At 44.8% G+C, this 22,482-nt stretch overlaps 1 protein-coding gene across 1 annotated transcript; it reads left to right on the plus strand.

Moving 5' to 3' along the window:
* Positions 1-1,120: 1,120 nt before the first annotated feature.
* Positions 1,121-3,027, plus strand: LOC100281769 (acyltransferase). The gene has a single exon (NM_001154689.3). It carries the CDS (start codon positions 1,125-1,127, stop codon positions 2,607-2,609), a length of 1,485 nt encoding a protein of 494 aa, NP_001148161.1. The 5' UTR covers positions 1,121-1,124; the 3' UTR covers positions 2,610-3,027.
* The last annotated feature ends 19,455 nt before the right edge of the window (positions 3,028-22,482 follow it).

Raw genomic sequence — 22,482 nt, forward strand, 5'->3', positions numbered from 1 at the left:
TTGTTTTAATGATAAATGCTAGCTCTCGTTCGAGTTAATAAGCTGGCTCGCTCAGGGAGGATGCAAGGAGACGGCAAGCGGGATAGACATGTGGTCGGCGGTGGCATTCGACGTAGTGGCGCCCCACATGCCAGGACTACTAGTAGATCTGTTTATAGGCCGTCTCATCGGATCAATCCGATCTGACCTTTATAAAAAAATCTGACACAACCAATACAATGGATATAGTTTTTGATCCACAATAATCTATGGGTCAGACATGAGTCAATGATTTTTTACCCAAAAGCTAAAAAAACCTAACCCATCCCGAAAAAACCCGATCTAGCATGTCCAACAGGGAAGCATGGACTAATCCGACCCGACACTGCACGGGTTAGATATGGGTCATGCGAAACAACCCGCGACCCAACTTCTGAACAGGTCTGACCACGAGTCAGACGAGAGATAGACTGGCTACCCCACTTCTGGAGAGAGTAAATCTAGTTAAGGGCTCATTTGGGTGAAGGTTTGAAGGAGATTGAAGGAGCTAAATTCTCTTGCTATTCATTTTTAAATGGCAACTGGAATTTAGCCCTTCATGGGTTGTTTGGGAGCGAGGAGATTGAATGGTAATGGATTTTAACCACCTCAGTACCCTCAAACCCCCTTCTCGAAACATATGCCCTGAAAGTCTAAAATAGAGTAACTGAAATAGTTGAAGAGAGCAAAATAGCAAATTAAACCGGGCATTAGTTTATTTTCTTTAGGGAGATTATTTAGGGAGTAATTTAGAACTTTTTTTTGCTTAAAACAAAACAGACATTGCGTTGCAGGTGCCTAGTTTCAGATATTAAAAAATTGTTGGTCAAAGTTGCTTTATTTGGAGCTGGAGGTCCTCCTTTAATCAGATCTAACTCTTAACTGAATCACGATAAATGAGCGCAGCTATCTGAACAGTAGCAGGAAGCTGGTGCCTGGTGGCTGGCAGCTCAAATTTAGTAGTACTCCTATTTTCTAGTACTACGAAATTGTCTTTGTGGAAACAAAAATTGTATAGAAAGCCTACAAGCTGCGGGTCCGAGCCAGGCCCAGCTCATCTCGGCGCCTATATAAACACAAACACCCGGCTCTAGCATAACATAAGCATGCAAGTAATATATCACGCATTCAGCTCCTCTGCTTACGGTGCCAGACCGACCGAGCAAGATCCATTGATCGATATGGAGCTGCTTCCTCTGCTCACGTGGCTCCTCCTTGCGCACGCCATGGCCTACCTGGCCTGGATGGCCGCCGCGCGCCGCCGGCAGTCGCGGTGCTACCTCCTGGACTACGTGTGCCACAAGCCCCGCGAAGACCGCAAGCTGTCCACGGAGGCGGCCGGCGCCGTGATCCAGCGCAACGCGCGGCTGGGGCTGACAGACTACCGCTTCCTCCTCCGCGTCATCGTCCGCTCCGGCATCGGCGAGGAGACCTACGCCCCGCGCAACATCCTGGAGGGCCGCGAGGACTCGCCCACGTTGCGGGACGCGGTGGACGAGATGGACGCCTTCTTCGACGAGGCCATCGCCGAGCTCTTCGCCCGGACCGACGTCGCGCCCCGCGACGTTGACGTGCTCGTCTTCAACGTCTCCATGCTCTCCCCGGCGCCGTCCCTGTCGTCCAGGATCGCGCGCCGCTACGGCCTGCGCGAGGACGTGGCGGCGTACAACCTCACGGGGATGGGGTGCAGCGCGGGGCTGATCGCGCTGGACCTGGCCCGGAACGCGCTGCGGACGCGCCCCCGCGCGCTGGCGCTCGTGGTGTCGTCCGAGTCCATCGCGCCCAACTGGTACTCCGGCACCGACAAGTCCATGATGCTGGCCAACTGCCTGTTCCGCAGCGGCGGCTCCGCGGTGCTGGTCACTAACGACCCGGCCCGCCGCGGGCGCGCCAAGATGGAGCTCAGCTGCCTCGTGCGCGCCAACATCGGCGCCAGCGACGACGCGCACACGTGCGCGCAGCAGCGCGAGGACGCCGAGGGCCGCGTCGGGATCAGCCTCAGCAAGGCGCTCCCCAAGGCCGCCGTGCGCGCCTTCGCCGTCAACTTGCGCCGCCTCGCGCCGCGCGTGCTCCCCGTCGCCGAGCTCGCGCGGTTCGCCGCGCGCCTCCTCGCCCGGAGGCTCTTCCCGCACCTGCAGCAGCACTCGTCGTCCGGCAAGCACAAGGGCGACACTGCGGCCCCGCCCAAGATCAACTTCAAGGCCGGGGTGGACCACTTCTGCCTCCACCCCGGCGGCACGGCCGTCATCGAGGCGGTGAAGCAGAGCCTGGGCCTGGAGGACGAGGACGTGGAGGCGGCGCGGATGACGCTGCACCGGTGGGGTAACACGTCGGCGAGCAGCCTGTGGTACGTGCTGTCGTACATGGAGGCCAAGCGCCGGCTCAAGGTCGGGGACAGGGTGCTCATGGTCACGTTCGGGTCCGGGTTCAAGTGCAACAGCTGCGTCTGGGAGGTCACCGGCGACATGGCCGACGACAGGGGAGCATGGGCCGACTGCATCCACGCCTATCCGCCGGAGAGGCTCGCCAACCCCTACATGGACAAGTTCGGATGGATCAACAACGTCGACGGCGACACCCTCATGTTCTAACGGTACAGTACGCTCACGATCGAGCACTATTTCGTACAGTCGTACAAGTGATGGTACATATACATGCTACTGCATGGCGGAACCGGTCAACCGGACATGACGACAACGGAAGCAGCAGGTTGTTCAGAACGACAGACAGGTGATGCATACGTGTTAGCTAATGCGTACTGTACGTACGTGTATCTATTTACCCCCCGAACAATCGAACATATTCTTTCTTTTGATTATTTTCTACCGCAAATGAAAAATATAGTTTTACTTTTTTTCTAGAACAGAGGAACCATGTATTTTATATTGTCTTTGACCTTATCTTGTCTGCCTGTTAAATGATGTTGACATGTTGTCCCTGTCCATTCATAAATGTTTGCAAAAAAATCAAGTGTAATCCCCCCTAACTTTAAGGAAGATGATATTATCACTTCTATAGTGATTTCGAAGTGTAGTTTTTATTTATTTGTTCATTAAGGCTAGTTTGGAAACACCGTTTCTTAAAGAATTCCTATTTTTCCAAGAGCTATTTGGGAACCTCAAATCCCCTTCGGGATTGAAGAGGATTAAGGTGGAAATGAACTAATTTTCTCTCTAATCCCCTTCAACCCCGAAGGGGATTTGAGTTTCCAAACTAGCCCCAAGGAAAAATGAACTAATTCTCTTGAAAAAATGAAAATCTCTTAGAAAAATGGTGTTTCCAAACTAGCCCTAAGTCAATCGGAGACGAACGAAGGACTATGAGGTAATGCCCAGCCCGCTAGAGCACGCATAATAAGAGCATGTAAGCCTATCTCGACACATCGTGCATATGTTTGTGTAAAATACTATTTTGTATTATAGACTTTATTATTTATAGATAGAAGTTTGAAATAGAGGATAATATAGAAGATATGATGGATAAATTATTGGAGACCGCTAAAGAAGATTAAATACTAAGGTGAAGAGAGGAAAAAAAGAAACAGACTATAAACTTACATAAGACCTTCTCCTAGATCTCCCACCATGACTAGTAAAAAAGCTCTACATCTACGGTGAGCTATAATTTTTACTGGCGAATTAATTTATCAACTGTCTGTACTATTTTTAGTAGCGGTTTCTTAAAAAACCGTTACTAGAAATCATATTTCTACAGGGCGGGCAAGGTCTCTCTAATAAAAATATTTTTTTACTATTTTAAAACCCATTTTTACGCTTCCTGGAAAAGATTTTCATTGTCGGTTTTATTACCTCGATCGCCAGTGAAAATTGATTTCCACTTGCGATTCTTAGTTACTCGCTTGTAAAAAAACATTTTTTTTGTACTAGGCCCTAAAATTGACGGTTCTAAAAAACGCTGGTACAAATAGGTTACAACCGCCACTATAGAGCTTCTGTGTACTAGTGCACTCCCCCACCTCACATCCTGTGGCAATTGGGGTGTCAAACTCCTCCAACAGTCCACCCCACCTCACACCCCACGCGGGGGAGAGAAACTCCTCCATATATGGGTGTGTTTCAATCTCTCCCACACTTTAATTACTCAATTTTTGTGATATTAACCTCTTTTAATTATAGTAACCTAAAAATGTGCATTATGGCAGTACAAATAGTCTATGGCTTTTTAACTTTAGAAACTGATGAAAAAGTCAAATAACTGAACTATAGTATATAGGGGGGAGCTGGATAGGGTGAATGATTGGAGATGTCCTAGATGTGGGGAGAGTATCTTTTATGGTGATGTAGTAAAATATAATAGAAAGTACAAATATGGGGAGAATTGTGGGGGAATGGTTAGAGATGGTCTAAGAAATAAAAAAGCTCTATGAGACAAATGAGACATGCATTAATAGTAAAGAGTTAACTGCTATATGTATGAGCTAAGAGGTAGGTTGCAAAGATCCTCAGTCAATAGTCGACTATATTATTAGCCTGACTCTTAAGCGCTATGTGCACAATTTGCTGTAGTAGGAGCCTAGCAACCACAATTTGCTTATTATCTGTGAAGTTATTTGCAAAAGATTTGCTCGGTATAAAAAACTTTAAGTAGCTCGTCAAGCTGATAAAAGAAGCTATACCGAAGAAGACCTTATTCCGTATTGGGTGCCACCACAAGAGAAAACCATGCAAAATCCAACGACCTTTATTATTTTCGAGGGCTAGCCTCGAGATTGTCGGAGGTATAGTTATTTATGATGGTCTATGATGGTCGTCGGAAGTAAACAGTCAGAAAAATTCTAAAATTGTCTAAAATTGTCCCTTCATAAACTCTATGGGGTGTGTTGACCAGAATTGTCCCTTTATTGGACAACCTTACAGTGATCGATAGAGCCCGTATTTATGATAAGGCATGAGCTCGAGCAAAATTTCGTCAGCATAACCCCATTGTTCTTTGTTGCATCATTTTTAGGAGTGCAAATGGATTATAGCGGGGTTATGTTGCCAAAATTTCCCTCGAGCTCATGTCTTGTCATAAATACGGGCCTTGTTGGTCACTTTTGGGTGGATTTAGGACTTATCCTTTCCTATTGATATATGGGCGTTATTTCTTCGTAATAACCGATGGTTCGTGATTTCTTGGATGGGTTTGGTCACTCTAGTATGGCAGAGGGTCGTCGATCGATGGATGTATGAAGGTTGGAAGAAGAGATGGGCTCTATCTAGTGAGTGGGTTACTAAGACCGACAATTTTCTCGACCGTGCTTTTGGTAGGTCAGAGATCAGAACCGACGTTATGTTCCCTTGTAGCAAGTGTCGGGACATTTATTTCCATGATAGGAGGACTATGTCAATATATCTTTGTAAGAATAACTATATGTTGTCTATGGGGTGTGGGTGCACCACGGTGAGGCCTACCTCGTCACAATGTATCAAAAGTTCAGTCAGATGAAGAAGGGGACTATGATGGGATGGATGAAATGCTTGACGATGTATGGCATGGCCTTCTACCCGATGATGTTGAGAATCCACCTCAACTCCTTGATTCTGAGGATCCTCCTATGCTTGAGGTTTTGAAGTTCTTCGAACTCATTAAGGCCTTCGAAGAGCCATTGCACGAGCACACAAAAGTGATCGTCCTTGTATTCATGACTCGTCTTATGGCTATTTAGTCCAAGTTTGCATTCTCAGAAAACTTTTACAAGGAACTTGTGAAATTGATCAGTGATGTACTTCTGGAGAATTACAAAGTGCCCAAAAACATGTACCAGTCCCAGAAATTGCTCTCAGGTCTCGATGTGCACTACAAAAAATGATGTCTGTGATAATAACTATCACTAGTACAGAGAAGATCTATACTGGCGGTCGTAAACCTATTTTTAGTGGCGTTTATCGTAACCGCCAGTGCTAGGGGCCAGTAAAAATCATCATTTTTACAGGCGGGTAACTGAAGACCGCCAGTGAAAATCGATTTTCACTGGCGGTCGACGTAATAAAACCGCCAGTGAAAATCGATTTTCACTGGCGGTCGACGTAATAAAACCGCCAGTGCAAATCGTTTCCAGGAAACATAAAACAGATTTTAAAAATATTAAAAACATTTATTTGTATTAGGACCACCCCACCCGCAAGTCGCGGCATTTTTCGCGCGCTACGCGGTTGTTAGTAATCGAACCGTAGACCTCACCCTCGCGCGTACCCTCCACTACCACTCCGTCTATGACATGCCTTGTGTCTAGTTTGTAGTTGTTTTCTCCACATATTACAACCATTTGAGTATAAATTGCTTATTTGAGACCCTAAACGAATTCAAATAAAAAAGTTGTCAACTACAAAGATAAATAACTTTTGAAGTTCTACAACTTTTATTTTGACACTTTTTTCATCCGAGGTAGTTTGCAAAATTTGAATTTTAAATTTGACATACTTAGATTCAATTTTTGAGAACCGAAATGAGTTCAAATAAAAAAGTTGTCAACTACAAAGTTTCATAACTTTTAGAGATCTACAACTTTTATTTTGGTGGTTTTGTCATACGAGGTCGTTTGAAAAACTCGAAAAATTAAGGATAAAAATGATTTGTAGTGGCGGTTCTTTAAGAAAACCGCCACTAGAAATCATATTTCTACTGGCGGTTCCTTAAGAAAACCGCCACTACAAATCATGGATTTCTACTGACAGTTTTCTTAAGGAACCGCCACTAGAAATACGATTTCTAGTGGCGGTTTTCTTAAGGAACCGCCACTAGAAATAGCACAGTCGGTGGATAACCGGACCCGTCTGTAAAAATATATGGGTGCCGCAGGCTTTGAGCTCTTTTCTACTAGTGTATATGCTTTTCTAGAAACAAACCATGAATGAGAAGAAGTGTGCCATATGTGGCGATGCGAGATTCTTAGAGGTTGTAAATGATGATGGTGTGACCATGACGACCGAGGTAGCATGTTGAGAGCACCTAGAGGGGGGGGTGAATAGGTGATCCTGCAAAATCAAATACTAAATAGCCACAAACTTGATTATAAAGATGTTAGTGCGAGTTAATCAAGTTTATGAAGCGAGCTCTTGAGAACACAAGCAATCACAGAGAGGAGCAACACAAGAGACACGCGATTTTTATCCCATGGTTCGACCAAGTAACACTTGCCTACTTCCACGTTGTGGCGTCCCAATGGACGAGGGTTGCACTCAACCCATTTCAAGTGATCCGATGATCAACTTGAATACCACGGTCTTTCCTTTGAGATCTTTTCCCGTTTGGGAGGAATCTCCACAAGTTGGAGCCTCTCGCCCTTACAAAGTTGATCACAAGAAGCACAAGAGTAAGGATGGGAGAGCAACACACGCAAGACTCAAATCTGCAGCACAACCACGCACACAAGCCAAGACTTGAGCTCAAAACACAGCACAGGGAGTTCATAACTCAAACGGAGCTCAAATCACTAACACAATCGATCAAATGCGTGGAGGCTGAGTCTGGGAGTCTTAGAATGCTTAGAGAATGCTTGGTGTACTGCTCCATGCGCCTAGGGGTCCCTTTTATAGCCCCAAGGCAGCTAGGAGCCGTTGGACATCAATTTGGTAGGCAAATCTTGCCTTCTGTCGAGTGGTGCACCAGACAGTCCGGTGCACCACCGGACAGCCACTGTAGCAGTCTGGTGCTCGATTTCTTTCCATACGGGGCGCAGCCGACCGTTGGTCCTATGGATCGGTTGGTGCACCGGACACTGTCCGGTGCCCACCGGACAGTCTGGTGTGCCCAACCGACCGTTGGCGCGACCACGTGTCGCGCGTTGATCGCGGGGCCGACCGTTGGCCGCTGACGTCGTTGGCTCACCAGACAGTCTGGTGAATTATAGCCACGTCGCCTCTCTCTTTTCCCGAGAGCGGCCAGTTGACGCCGAGCCAGCCTGGGGCACCGGACACTGTCCGGTCCGGTGTGCTAGGCCAGAGCTGGTTTTGGCTAAACTTTGCCAACTCTTCTCCAATTCGAATCTTCTTTTCTTGGCACTGTTTCTAGCACTTAGATAACCATGTTAGTATACAAAAACAATTCACTAAGTCTAGAAACATACCTTGCTCTTGATTTCACACTCTTTATTCATTTGGCACATAAGAACTCACTCAATATGTGTTGGACATCTAATCACCAAAATACTTATAGAAATGGCCCAAGGGCACATTTCCCTTTCAATCTCCCCCTTTTTGGTGATTTATGCTAACACATCAAAAAGCAATAAAAGAAGTGTACCATCAACGCAAATGAAGACCAATTCCCTTTTTACTTAAGATTTGGCATATTTGGATCACTCTTTGCCACCACTTGGTTTGTTTTTGCAAATCAAATTCTTTTTCCTATCTCTAAGTCAAACACACTTGCTTGGGAAAATCGAGAGATATTCCAAGAGTAAAATTGATCAAGTGCCAAAAACTCCCTCTTTTTCCCATAATCAAAATTCTTCCCCATAAGAGACCAAATTTTGCAATAAGAGAATTTTGACAAAAAAACAAATTCTAACTTCTCTATTTTCAAAATTCACAAGTGGTTGGCTGATCCATTTTGCTTTGGCCTTAATTTCTCCCCCTTTGGCATTAAGCACCAAAACGAGATCATTCTTGGCCCTTTAACCCCATTGCCTCACCAAAATGTCAATTACGAGCAAAAAGGCAATGAGAACACAAGTATGAACTTGGAATTAAATACACTAATATCGGAGTGCAGTGGAAGTCTTTTAGTCTTCCAAGTTCACTTTCCCTTTCAATGTACCTTTGAGACTACATCAAGTGTACTCAACCAAACAAGTTAGTCTCAAAAGGGTCAAGTTGTGGCACATCTCCCCCTAAATATGTGCATCGTGTGCATACGGACTTGTGAGGTCCGGGGATGACTTGTACAACTTGAGCACCATAAATATACAACGAATAATGTAAATGCTCAAAGTAACATGATCAAAGGCATAGACTACATGTATGTTATAGATCAATCCAAGTTACGCGAATCTAAAACATTTAGCTCACTTCACAACCTACAAAATGTTTTCTCATCCAACAACTTGGTGAAGATATCGGCTAGCTGGTTCTCGGTGCTAATATGATAAATATCAATATCTCCCTTTTGCTAGTGGTCTCTCAAGAAGTGATGTCGGATGTCTATGTGCTTAGTGCGGCTGTGTTCAACAGGATTATCCACCAAGCGGATTGCACTCTCATTGTCACATAGGAGTGAGACTTTGCTCAGATTGTAGCCAAAGTTCTGGAGGGTTTGCCTCATCCAAAGTAGTTGCGCGCAACACTGTCCTGCGGCAACATACTCGGCCTCAGCGGTGGATAGGGCAATTGATGTTTGTTTCTTGGAACTCCAGGACACCAGAGACCTTCCTAGAAATTGGCACGTCCCTGATGTGCTCTTCCTATCAACCTTGCACCCGGCATAATCGGCGTCTACGTATCCAATTAAGTCAAAGGTAGACCCCTTTGGATACCAGATTCCGAAGCAAGGCGTAGAGACTAAATACCTAAGAATTCGCTTAACGGCCACAAGGTGACATTCCTTGGGGTCGGATTGAAATCTAGCACACATGCATACACTAAGCATAATGTCCGGTCTACTAGCACAAAGATAAAGTAATGAACCTATCATTGACCGGTATGCCTTTTGATCAACAGACTTACCTCCTTTGTTGAGGTCGAGATGCCCGTCAGTTCCCATCGATGTTTTCCCAGGCTTGGCGTCCTTCATCCCAAACCTCTTGAGAAGATCTTGAGTGTACTTCGTTTGAGAGATGAAAGTGTCGTCCTTGAGTTGCTTCACTTGGAATCCAAGGAAGTAGGTCAACTCGCCCATCATCGACATCTCGAACTTTTGCATCATCACCCTGCTAAACTCCTGACAAGGCTTTTGATTAGTAGAGCCAAATATTATGTCATCGACATAAATTTGGCAAACAAAACGATCTCCATCACAAGTCTTTGTAAAGAGAGTGGGATCAGCTTTCCCAACCTTGAAAGCATTAGCAATTAAGAAATCTCTAAGGCATTCATACCATGCTCTTGGGGCTGGCTTAAGTCCATAGAGTGCCGTAGAGAGCTTATATACATGGTCGGGATACATGTCATCCTTAAATCCAGGGGGTTGTTCCACGTATACCTCCTCCTTGATTGGCCCATTGAGGAAAGCGCTCTTCACATCCATTTAAAACAGCCTAAAGGAGTGGTGAGCGGCATAGGCTAATAAAATTCAAATTGACTCTAGCCTAGCCACAGGAGCAAAAGTCTCCTCAAAATCCAAACATGCGACTTAGGCATAACCTTTTACCACAAGTCGAGCCTTGTTTCTTGTCACCACCCCGTGCTCGTCTTTCTTGTTGCGGAACACCCACTTGGTTCCCACAACGTTTTGCTTTGGACGTGGCACCAGGCTCCAGACTTCATTTCTTTTGAAGTTGTTGAGCTCTTCCTGCCTGGCTAACACCCAGTCCGGATCCTGCAAGGCCTCTTCTACCCTGAAAGGCTCAATAGAAGAGATAAACAAGTAATGCTCACAAAAAGTAGCTAATCGTGAGCGAGTGGTTACTCCCTTGCTGATGTCACCCAAAATCTGGTCGACGGGGTGATGTCTTTGGATTAACGCCCGGACTTGAGTTGGAGGGGCCCATGGTGCTTCTTCCTCCATAACATGTTCTTCTTGTCACGCTCCTTTTCTTGGGGTACCTGTCCATCATCTTGAGTTGGGGGATGCATCAGTGTCGAGGAAGAAGGCTGATCTTGTTCATGTATTTCCTGTGGTCGCACATCACCTATCGCCATTGTGCGCATTGCGGCCGTCGGAACTTCATCTTCATCTATATCATCAAGATCAACTTGATCTCTTGGAGAGCCATTAGTCTCATCAAATACAACGTCGCTAGAGACTTCAAATAATCCCGATGATTTGTTGAAGACCCTATACGCCTTTGTATTGGCGTCATATCCTAGTAAAAACCCTTCTACACCCTTGGGAGCAAATTTAGAATGTCTACCTTTCTTCACCAGAATGTAGCATTTGCTCCCAAATACACGAAAGTAAAAGACATAGGGTTTGTTACCAGTAAGGAGTTCGTAGGAGGTCTTCTTGAGGAGGCGATGCTGAGAGCACCTAGAGGGGGGGTGAATAGGTGATCCTGTAAAAACTTAAAACTTAAAGCCACAAAACTTGGTTAAGTGTTAGCACAATTTAAATCACGTGGCTAAGGACTAAGCTCGTGTGAAACACAATGGTCACAGTGAAAAACAAGCACACAAGACACGATATTTTATCCCGTGGTTCGGCCAAGTACAACACTTGCCTATTCCACGTTGTGGCGTCCCAATGGACGAGATTTGCACTCAACTCCTTTCAAGTGATCCAATGATCAACTTGAATACCACAGTGTTCTTTTTCTTTACTCTTTCCCGTTTGCGAGGAATCTCCACAACTTGGAGTCTCTCGCCCTTACAATAAGGATCAAAGTGAAAGCACTAGAGTAAAAGAGGGAAGCAACACACACAAATCCACAACAATACGCACACACACATCCAAGACTTGAGCTCAAATGAATAGCACAAAGTTCACCACTAGAACGAAGCTCAAATCACTAAGAATGTCAATCGAGTGCGCAAAGACGGAGTGTGAATGACTAAGAATGCTCAAAGTATGCTTGGTGTCCTCCTCCATGCGCCTAGGGGTCCCTTTTATAGCCCTAAGGCAGCTAGGAGCCGTTGAGAGCAATCCAGGAAGGCAATTCTTGCCTTCTGTCGGGTGGCGCACCGGACACTGTCCGGTGCAGATTGCTTTCATATTCTGGCGCAGCCGACCGTTGAAGATTTGGAGCCGTTGGTGCACCGTACACTGTCCGGTGCCCCCATCAGACCGTTGGCTCGGCCACGCGTCACGCGCGGATTGCGCGGCCGACCGTTGGCTCACCGGACAGTCCGGTGCACCACCGGACAGTCCGGTGATTTTTAGCCGTACGCCGCCGACGAAATCCCGAGAGCGGCCAGTTTGACCAAAGCCAGCCTGGCGCACCGGACAGTCCGGTGCACCCAGACTGCGCAGAGTCTTGGCTGCACAGCCAAGTCCTTTTTTCCTTTTGTCTTTTCTCCGATTCTAGCACTTAGACAAATATGTTAGTACACAAAAACCAATGTACTAAGTCTAGAATCATACCTTTGTGTTGATTTGCACTTCTTCCACCATTGGGCATAGTTTCATACTTAATCCATTTGTGTTGGCACTTGATCACCAAAATACTTAGAGATGGCCCAAGGGCATATTTCCCTTTCAATCTCCCCCTTTTTGGTGATTTATGCCAACACAACATAAAGCAGCACATAGAAGTGCAATATCAATGCAAATGAGAACAAGATTTGTTTTGATTCAAATTTGGCATATTTAGATCATCCTTTGCCACCACTTGGTTTGTTTTTGCAAATCAAACTCAATTTTCTATCTCTAAGTCAAACACACTTGTTGAGACATAAAGAGAGGTATTCCAAGAGAAATTGATCAAATATTCAAAAACTCCCCCTTTTCCCATAATCAAACATTCTCCCCACAGGAGACCAATTTTTGACAATAAGAGACACTAAGAGTAATTTGACAAAACAAAAGCTCTAACTCTACTATTTTAAAAAATTCTCAAGTGGTAGCTGATCCATTTGCTTTAGCCTTATTTTCTCCCCCTTTGGCATCAAACACCAAAACAGGATCATTTTTGGCCCTTTTAACCTCATTGCCTCACCGAAATTGTCAATTAAGAGCAAAAGGCAATTAGAGCATGGAGATGAACTTGGAGTAAGTTACCCTCTCATCGGAGTGCAGTGGAAGTCTTTCATGGTCCAAGTCCACCTTTCCCTTTCAATACACCTTTGAGACTAATTTAAGAGAACTCAAGCACATGGTTAGTCTCAAAGGATCAAGTTGTAACACATCTCCCCCTAAATATGTGCATCACTCACACATGGACTTTTGAGGTCCGGGGATTGCTTTGTACAACTTGATCACCATAATTAAGCAACAAAAATGCATAAAAGAACATGATCAAAGGCATAAAACACATGTATGCTATAAATCAATCCAAGTTCCGCGAATCTAAGACATTTAGCTCACTACGCAGCCTGCAAAAGGTCTTCTCATCTAGAGGCTTGGTAAAGATATCGGCTAGCTGGTTCTCGGTGCTAACATAAAACACTTCGATATCTCCCTTTTGCTGGTGGTCTCTCAAAAAGTGATGCCGGATGTCTATGTGCTTAGTGCGGCTGTTTTCAACAGGATTATCCGCCATGCAGATTGCACTCTCACTATCACATAGGAGTGGGACTTTGCTCAGATTGTAGCCAAAGTACCAGAGGGTTTGCCTCATCCAAAGTAGTTGCGCGCAACACTGTCCTGCGGCAACATACTCGGCCTCAGTGGTGGATAGGGCAACAGAAGTTTGTTTCTTAGAACTCCAAGACACCAGGGACCTTCCTAAGAATTGTCACGTCCCTGATGTACTCTTCCTATCAACCTTGCATCCAGCATAATCGGAGTCTGAGTATCCAATCAAGTCAAAGGTTGACCCCTTTGGATACCAGATCCCGAAGCAAGGCGTAGCAACTAAATATCTAAGAATTCGCTTAACGGCCACAAGGTGACACTCCCTTGGGTCGGATTGAAATCTAGCACACATGCATACGCTTAGCATAATATCCGGTCTACTAGCACATAAGTAAAGCAAGGAACCTATCATAGACCGGTATGCCTTTTGATCAACGGACTTACCTCCTTTGTTGAGGTCGACGTGTCCGTCGGTTCCCATTGGAGTCTTTGCGGGCTTGGCATCCTTCATCCCAAACCGCTTGATCAAGTCTTGCGTGTACTTTGTTTGGGAGATGAAGGTGTCGTCCTTGAGTTGCTTCACTTGGAACCCAAGGAAGTAGTTCAACTCGCCCATCATCGACATCTCAAACTTTTGAGTCATCACCCTGCTAAACTCTTCACAAGACTTTTGGTTAGTAGAACCAAATATTATGTCATCGACATAAATTTGGCACACAAATAAGTCACCATCACAAGTCTTAGTGAATAAAGTTGGATCGGCCTTCCCAACCTTGAAAGCATTAGCAATTAGAAAGTCTCTAAGGTATTCATACCATGCTCTTGGGGCTTGCTTAAGTCCATAGAGCGCCTTAGAGAGCTTACACACGTGGTCGGGGTACCGTTCATCCTCAAAGCCAGGGGGTTGCTCTACGTACACCTCCTCCTTAATTGGCACGTTGAGGAAAGCGCTCTTTACATCCATTTGGAACAACCTGAAAGAATGGTGAGCGGCATAGGCTAACAAAATACGAATTGACTCTAGCCTAGCCACAGGAGCAAAAGTCTCCTCAAAGTCCAAACCTGTGACTTGGGCATAACCTTTTGCCACAAGTCTCGCCTTGTTTCTTGTCACCACCCCGTGCTCGTCCTGTTTGTTGCGAAAAACCCACTTGGTTCCCACAACGTTTTGCTTGGGACGTGGCACCAGTGTCCAAACTTCATTTCGCTTGAAGTTGTTAAGCTCTTCCTGCATGGCCAACACCCAGTCCGGATCTAGCAAGGCCTCTTCTACCCTGAAAGGCTCAATAGAAGAGACAAAAGAGTAATGCTCACAAAAATTAACTAATCTAGAGCGAGTAGTTACTCCCTTGCTTATATCACCCAATATTTGGTCGACGGGATGATTCCTTTGAATCATCGCTCGGACTTGAGTTGGAGGGGCCTGTGGCGCTTCTTCCTCCATAACATCATTATCTTGTGCTCCCCCTTGATCATACGCCTCTTCTTGATGAACCTGTTCATCGTCTTGAGTTGGGGGGTGCACCATTGTTGAGGAAGAAGGTTGATCTTGCTCTTGGTGTTCCTGTGGTCGCACATCTCCAATCGCCATGGTGCGAATTGCGTCCGTTGGAACATCATATTCATCTACATCATTAAGATCAACTTGCTCTCTTGGAGAGCCATTAGTCTCATCAAATACAACGTCGCTAGAGACTTCAACCAAACCCGATGATTTGTTGAAGACTCTATACGCCTTTGTATTTGAGTCATAACCTAACAAAAACCCTTCTACAGCTTCGGGAGCAAACTTAGAATTTCTACCTTTCTTCACTAGAATATAACATTTACTCCCAAATACAAGAAAGTATGAAACGTTGGGTTTGTTACCGGTTAGAAGCTCATACGAAGTCTTCTTGAGGAGGCGATGAAGGTAGACCCGGTTTATAGCGTGGCAAGCCGCGTTCACAGCTTCCGTCCAAAACCGTTCGGGCGTCTTGAATTCACCAAGCATCGTCCTCGCCATGTCTAGCAGCGTCATGTTCTTCCTCTCTACCACACCGTTTTCTTGTGGCGTGTAGGGAGCGGAGAACTCGTGCTTGATTCCTTCCTCCTCAAGGTACTCCTCCACTTGAAGGTTCTTGAACTCGGACCCGTTGTCGCTCCTTATCTTCTTCACCTTGAGCTCAAATTCATTTTGAGCTCTCCGTAGGAAGCGCTTGAGGGTCCCTTGGGTTTCAGATTTATCCTGCAAAAAGAATACCCAAGTGAAGCGGGAAATGTCATCAACTATAACAAGACCATACTTACTTCCCCCGATGCTGAGGTAGGCGACGGGTCTGAAGAGGTCCATATGCAGCAGCTCCAGGGGTCTTGATGTGGTCATCACGTTCTTGCTGTGATGAGCATTTCCCACTTGTTTACCTGCTTGACAAGCTGCACAAGGTCTATCTTTTTTGAAAGTCACATTTGTTAGACCTAACACATGTTCTCCCTTTAGAAGTTTGTGAAGGTTCTTCATCCCCACATGTGCTAGACGGCGATGCCACAACCAGCCCATGCTAGTCTTAGCAATTAAGCATGCATCTAGACCGGCCTCCTCTTTTGCAAAATCAACTAAATAGAGTTTGTCGTCTAGTACACCCTTAAAAGCTAATGAACCATCACTCCTTCTGAAGACAGACACATCTACATTTGTGAATAAGCAATTATACCCATATTACAAAGTTGACTAACGGACAACAAGTTATACCCGAGCGACTCAACTAAAAACACATTAGAAATGGAGTGCTCGGATGAAATAGCAATCTTTCCTAGTCCTTTAACCTTGCCTTGATTCCCGTCACCGAATATGATTGAATCTTGGGAATCTTTGTTCTTGACGTAGGAGGTGAACATCTTCTTCTCCCCCGTCATGTGGTTTGTGCATCCGCTGTCGATAATCGAGCTTGAGCCCCCGGATGCATAAACCTGCAAGGCAAATTAGGCTTGGGTTTTAGGTACCCAACTCTTGTTGGGTCCTACAAGGTTAGTAACAATAGCCTTAGGGACCCAAATGCAAGTCTTGTCTCCCTTGCATTTGCCCCCTACCTTTTTAGCAATTACTTTTTCATTTTTACATGAAAGAACAAACTTAGCATTGCAAGCATGAAACATAGTGGTAGATTCATAAAACACTTTCCTAGGAGCATGAGACACAAAATTTCTCCTAGGCCTACCATTAAAATTGGAACTTGACGCAACCATGGCATGAGAGTCACAAGCATTGTAACTCCTATCATGATGAACATTTCTAGAAAACTTCCTATCATGATACATAAAAGCATGGTTCTTTTGACTACTATTTGCCATAGAGGCCTTCCCTTTTCCCTTGGCGGAGATGGGAGCCTTATGACTTGTTAAGTTCTTGGCTTCCCTTTGAAAACCAAGCCCATCCTTAATAGAGGGGTGTCTACCAATAGTGTAGGCATCCCTTGCAAATTTTAGTTTGTCAAATTCATTCTTGCTAGTCTTAAGTTGGGCATTAAGACTAGCCACTTCATCATTTAACTTGGAAATGGAAATTAAGTGCTCACTACAAGCATCAACATTAAAATCCTTACACCTATTGCAAATCACAACATGTTCTACACAAGAGCTTGATTTATTAGCTATTTCTAACTTAGTATTTAAATCATCATTAATACTCTTTAAGCTAGAAATAGATTCATGGCGTGTAGATAACTCACATGAAAGCATTTCATTTCTTTTAACCTCTAAAGCAGGAGAATTTTGCGCACTAACAAATTTGTCATGCTCTTCATATAAAAGATCCTCTTGCTTCTCTAACAATCTATTCTTCTCATTCAAAGCATCAATTAATTCATTGATCTTATCAATTTTAGTTCTATCTAAACCTTTGAATAAACTAGCGTAGTCTACTTCATCATCACTAGACTCATCATCACATGAAGAAGCATACGTAATGGTACTTCGAGTACTTACCTTCTTCTCCTTTGCCATGAGGCAGGTGTGATGCTCGTTGGGGAAGAGAGCCGACTTGTTGAAGGCTGAGGCGGCGAGTCCTTCGTTGTCGGAGTCGGACGAGGAGCAATCCGAATCTCACTCCTTTCCAAGGTGTGCCTCGCCCTTCGTCTTTTTGTAGGTCTTCTTATTTTCCCATTTTCCGCTCTTTCCTTGTTCCTGGTCACTATCATTATCGGGACAATTAGCAATAAAGTGACCAATCTTACCACACTTGAAGCAGGAGCGCTTTCCCTTCGTCTTGCTCTTGTTGGGATGCTCCTTGCGACCTTTGAGCGCCGTCTTGAAGCGCTTGATGATGAGAACCATTTCGTCCTCATTTAGCCCAGCCGCCTCAACTTGTGCCACCTTGCTAGGTAGCGCCTCCCTGCTACTTGTTGCTTTGAGAGCAACAGTTTGAGGCTCGTAGATCGGCATTGGGCCATTCAATGCGTCATCAACATATCTTGCATCCTTGATCATCATTCGCCCGCTTACGAACTTTCCGAGTATTTCCTCGGGCGTCATCTTGATGTACCTAGGATTCTCACGAATAGAGTTTACAAGATGAGGATCAAGGACAGTGAAGGACCTTAGCATAAGTCGGACGACGTCGTGGTCCGTCCATCTCGTGCTCCCATAGCTTCTTATCTTGTTGACCAGGGTCTTGAGCCTATTGTACGTTTGAGTTGGCTCCTCTCCCCTGATCATCACGAACCTTCCTAGTTCGCCTTCCACCAACTCCATCTTGGTGAGCATGGTGGCATCGTTCCCCTCATGCGAGATCTTGAGGGTGTCCTAGATCTTCTTGGCGTTATCCAAGCCGCTCACCTTATTGTATTCTTCCCTGCACAAGGATGCTAATAGAACAGTAGTAGCTTATGCATTTTTATGGATTTGTTCATTGATAAACATAGAATTATCCGAACTATCAAATTGCATTCCATTTTCTACTATCTCCCATATACTTGGATGAAGAGAGAACAAATGACTATGCATTTTGTGACTCCAAAATCTGTAGTCCTCTCCATCAAAGTGTGGAGGTTTACCAAGTGGAATGGAAAGCAAATGAACATTGGAATTATGCGGAATACGAGAATAATCGAAAGAAAAGTTCGAGTTAACCGTTTTCTTTTTCTCATCGTATTCGTCGTCCTTTTGAGAAGAGGAAGATTCGTCGCTGTCGTAGTAGACAATCTTCTTGATGCGCCTCTTCTTCTTTCCATCCTTCTTCTTTTGACTTGAGCCCGAGTCAGTGGGCTTGTCGTCTTTTGGCTCATTGATGAAGGATTCCTTCTCCTTGTCGTTGATCACCATCCCCTTTCCCTTAGGATCCATCTCTTCGGGCGATTAGTCCCTTTCGTGAAGAGAACGTCTTTGATACCAATTGAGAGCACCTAGAGGGGGGTGAATAGGTGATCCTGTAAAAACTTAAAACTTAAAGCCACAAAACTTGGTTAAGTGTTAGCACAATTTAAATCGCGTGGCTAAGGACTAAGCTCGTGTGAAACACAATGGTCACAGTGAAAAACAAGCACACAAGACACGATAATTTATCCCGTGGTTCGGCCAAGTACAACACTTGCCTATTCCACGTTGTGGCGTCCCAATGGACGAGAGTTGCACTCAACTCCTCTCAAGTGATCCAATGATCAACTTGAATACCACGGTGTTCTTTTTCTTTACTCTTTCCCGTTTGCGAGGAATCTCCACAACTTGGAGTCTCTCGCCCTTACAATAAGGATCAAAGTGAAAGAACTAGAGTAAGAGAGGGAAGCAACACACACAAATCCACAGCAATACGCACACACACAGCCAAGACTTGAGCTCAAATGAATAGCACAAAGTTCACTACTAGAACGAAGCTCAAATCACTAAGAATGACAATCGAGTGCGCAAAGACGGAGTGTGAATGACTAAGAATGCTCAAAGTATGCTTGGTGTCCTCCTCCATGCGCCTAGGGGTCCCTTTTATAGCCCCAAGGCAGCTAGGAGTCGTTGAGACCAAACCAGGAAGGCAATTCTTTCCTTCTGTCGGGTGGCGCAGCGGACAGTCCGGTGCACCACTGGACACTGTCCGGTGCGGATTGCTTTCCTATTCTGGCGCATCCGACCGTTGAAGATTTGGAGCCGTTGGAGCACCGGACATTGTCCGGTGCACACCGGACAGTCCGCGGTGCCCCCATCAGACCGTTGGCTCGGCCACGCGTCACGCGCGGATTGCGCGACCGACCGTTGGCTCACCGGACAGTCCGGTGATTTTTAGCCGTACGTCGCCGACGAAATCCTGAGAGCGGCCAGTTTGACCAAAGCCAGCCAGGCGCATTGGACACTGTCCGGTGCACCACCGGACAGTCCGGTGCACCTAGACTGCGCAGAGTCTTGGCTGCACAGCCAAGTCCTTTTTTCCTTTTGTCTTTTCTCTGATTCTAGCACTTAGACAAATATGTTAGTACACAAAAACCAATGTACTAAGTCTAGAATCATACCTTTGTGTTGATTTGCACTTCTTCCACCATTGGGCATAGTTTCATACTTAAACCATTTGTGTTGGCACTTGATCACCAAAATACTTAAAGATGGCCCAAGGGCATATTTCCCTTTCAGATGCAGATAGAGCCGGTTTATGGTGTGGCAGGCTGTGTTCACATCTTCTGACCAAAACCGCTCAGGCGTCTTGTATTCTCCAAGCATTGTTCTTGCCATGTCGATTAGCGTCCTGTTCTTCCTCTCTACCACACCATTTTGCTGTGGTGTGTAGGGAGCAGAGAACTCGTGCTTGATTCCTTCCTCCTCAAGAAACTCTTCGAATTGAAGATTTTTGAACTCGGACCCATTGTCGCTTCTTATCTTCTTCACCTTAAGCTCAAACTCATTTTGATCTCTCCTTAAGAAGCATTTTAGAGTCCCTTGGGTTTCTGACTTATCCTTTAAAAAGAATACCCAAGTGAAGCGGGAAACATCATTAACAATTACAAGACCATACTTACGTCCCCTGATGCTGAGGTAGGCAACGGGTCCGAAGAGATCCATATGAAGAAGCTCCAGTGGTCTTAATGTCATCATCACATTCTTGTTATGATGAGTGCTTCCCACCTGTTTCCCTGCCTGACATGCTGCACAAGGTCTGTCTTTCTCAAAACAGACATCGGTTAGTCCTAACACATGATCTCCCTTTAGAAGCTTATGAAGGTTCTTCATCCCAACATGTGCTAGACGGTGATGCCACAACCAGCCCATATTAGTCTTAGCCATTAAGCATGCATCTAGATCGACATTCTCTTTCAAAAAATCAATTAAATAGAGCTTGCTGTCTAATACACCCTTAAAAGCTAATGAACCATCACTTCTTCTAAAGACAGATACATCAATATTTGTGAATAAACAATTATAACCCATGTTACATAGTTGACTCACAGACAATAAGTTGTACCCGAGCGATTCAACTAAAAACACATTAGAGATAGAATGCTCGAATGTGATGGCTATCTTTCCCAATCCCTTGACCTTGCCTTGGTTCCCATCTCCAAACATGATCGAATCCTAGGAATCCTTGTTCTTGACGTAGGAGGTGAACATTTTCTTTTCCTCCGTCATGTGGTTCGTGCATCCGTTGTCGATAATCCAGCTTGAGCCCCCGGATGCATAAACCTGCAAGGCAATTTAAGCTTGGGTTTTATGTACCCAACTCTTGTTGGGTCCTACAAGGTTAGTCACAATAACTTTTGGAACCCAAATACAAGTCTTGTCTCCCTTGCATTTGGATCCCAATTTTCTAGCTACAACTTTTGCATTCTTACATGAAAGTACAAAAGAAGTATTGCAAGCATGATAAATAGTAGTAGGTCAATTGCAAACTTTCCTTGAAGTATGAGAAGTAGCATAATTTCTCCTAGGCCTACTTCTACCATGAATAAAAACAGAACTAGAAGCAAACATAGCATGTGAACCATTATGAGCAGCACGATCATAACTATGATTATAATGAGAACCTTTCTTAACATGAGTGTAAAGATAGGCATGTTTCTTTTTATCATGTGAGCTACTTGCCATAGGAGCCTTCCCTTTCCCTTTGAGATCGGAGGTCCTTTGGCTTGTTAAGTTCTTGGTTTCCTTTTGAAAACCAAGTCCATCCTTAATTGAGGGGTGTCTACCAACAGTGTAGGCATCCCTAGCAAATTTTAATTTATCAAAATCATCTTTGCAAGTCTTAAGTTGAGCATTAAGACTTGCAACTTCATTGTTTAATTTAGCAATGGTGATAGCATGTTCATCAAAATTAACATATTTACACCTATTGCAAATAACTACATGTTCTACACATGAACTAGTTGCATTTGCTTTCTCTAGTTTGGCATTTAATTCATCATTTATCTCCTTTAGACTAGAGACAGATTCATGGCAAGCAGACAACTCAGAGGATAGCATTTCATTTCTTTTAATTTCTAAAGCAAGGGATTTTTGAACACTAACAACCTTGTCATGTTCCTCATATAATATGTCCTCTTGCTTTTCTAGCAGTCTATCTTTTTCATTAATAGCATCGATTAATTCATTAATTTTCTCTAACTTAGCTCTATCTAAACCCTTAAACAATTCAGAGTAATCTACTTCATCATCAAAAGATTCCTCATCACTAGAAGAAGAGTACTTAGGAGTATCTCGAATACGTACCTTCTTCTCCTTAGCCATAAGACATGTATGACGTTCGTTGGGGAAGAGTGAAGACTTGTCGAATGCCGAGGCAACCAGTCCTTCATCGTCGGAGTCAGATGAAGAGCAGTCAGAATCCCATCCTTTTCCAAGATGTGCCTCGCCCTTCACCTTCCTATAATTCTTCTTCTCCTCCTTCTTCCCATGTCTTTCTTGTGCCTGGTCATTTTAATTATCGGGACATTGAGCAATAAAGTGACCAGTCTTACCGCATTTGAAGCACGAGCGCTTTCCCCTTGTTTTATTCTTGTTGGGGTACTCTTTGCGTCCTTTGAGCGTGGTCTTGAAACGCTTGATGATAAGCGCCATCTCATCCTCATTAAGCCCAGCAGCCTCCACTTGTGCTACCTTGCTTGGTAGCGCCTCCTTGCCGCTAGTTGCTTTGAGAGCAACGGGCTGTGGCTCGTAGATGGATAGTGGACCATTTAGCGCATCGTCCAT

The sequence above is a fragment of the Zea mays genome, chromosome 1 (genome assembly GCF_902167145.1).
Source record: "Zea mays cultivar B73 chromosome 1, Zm-B73-REFERENCE-NAM-5.0, whole genome shotgun sequence".
Taxonomy (NCBI): Eukaryota; Viridiplantae; Streptophyta; class Magnoliopsida; order Poales; family Poaceae; genus Zea; species Zea mays.